This window comes from Pygoscelis adeliae, unplaced genomic scaffold (assembly GCF_000699105.1).
Source record: "Pygoscelis adeliae isolate BGI_AS28 unplaced genomic scaffold, ASM69910v1 Scaffold669, whole genome shotgun sequence".
NCBI classification, from domain to species: domain Eukaryota; kingdom Metazoa; phylum Chordata; class Aves; order Sphenisciformes; family Spheniscidae; genus Pygoscelis; species Pygoscelis adeliae.
In genome coordinates, this window is record NW_008825439.1 from 20,453 (window position 1) to 20,653 (window position 201).

General features: G+C 60.2%; 1 protein-coding gene across 1 annotated transcript in view; it reads left to right on the forward strand.

Moving 5' to 3' along the window:
• Positions 1-43: 43 nt before the first annotated feature.
• The window catches only part of GPX4 (glutathione peroxidase 4), a gene marked incomplete at its 5' end in the record, with an annotated part of 1,339 nt that continues 1,181 nt past the window's right edge, over positions 44-201 (forward strand). The window contains one exon of the mRNA XM_009331174.1: positions 44-201. Within this exon, the coding sequence (XP_009329449.1) occupies positions 44-201 (158 nt within the window).

The following is a 201-nucleotide window of genomic DNA, read 5'->3' on the forward strand; positions in this document are numbered from 1 at the left end:
GGGGGGCCCCGGGCCGCTCACAGAGCGCCCCTTCTGTTGCCCTCCTCAGGAGCCGGGGGACAACGCTCAGATCAAGGCATTTGCTGAAAACTACGGTGTGAAGTTTGACATGTACAGCAAGATCGACGTCAACGGGGACGATGCCCACCCGCTCTGGAAGTGGATGAAGGAGCAGCCCAAAGGAAGAGGCACCCTTGGCAA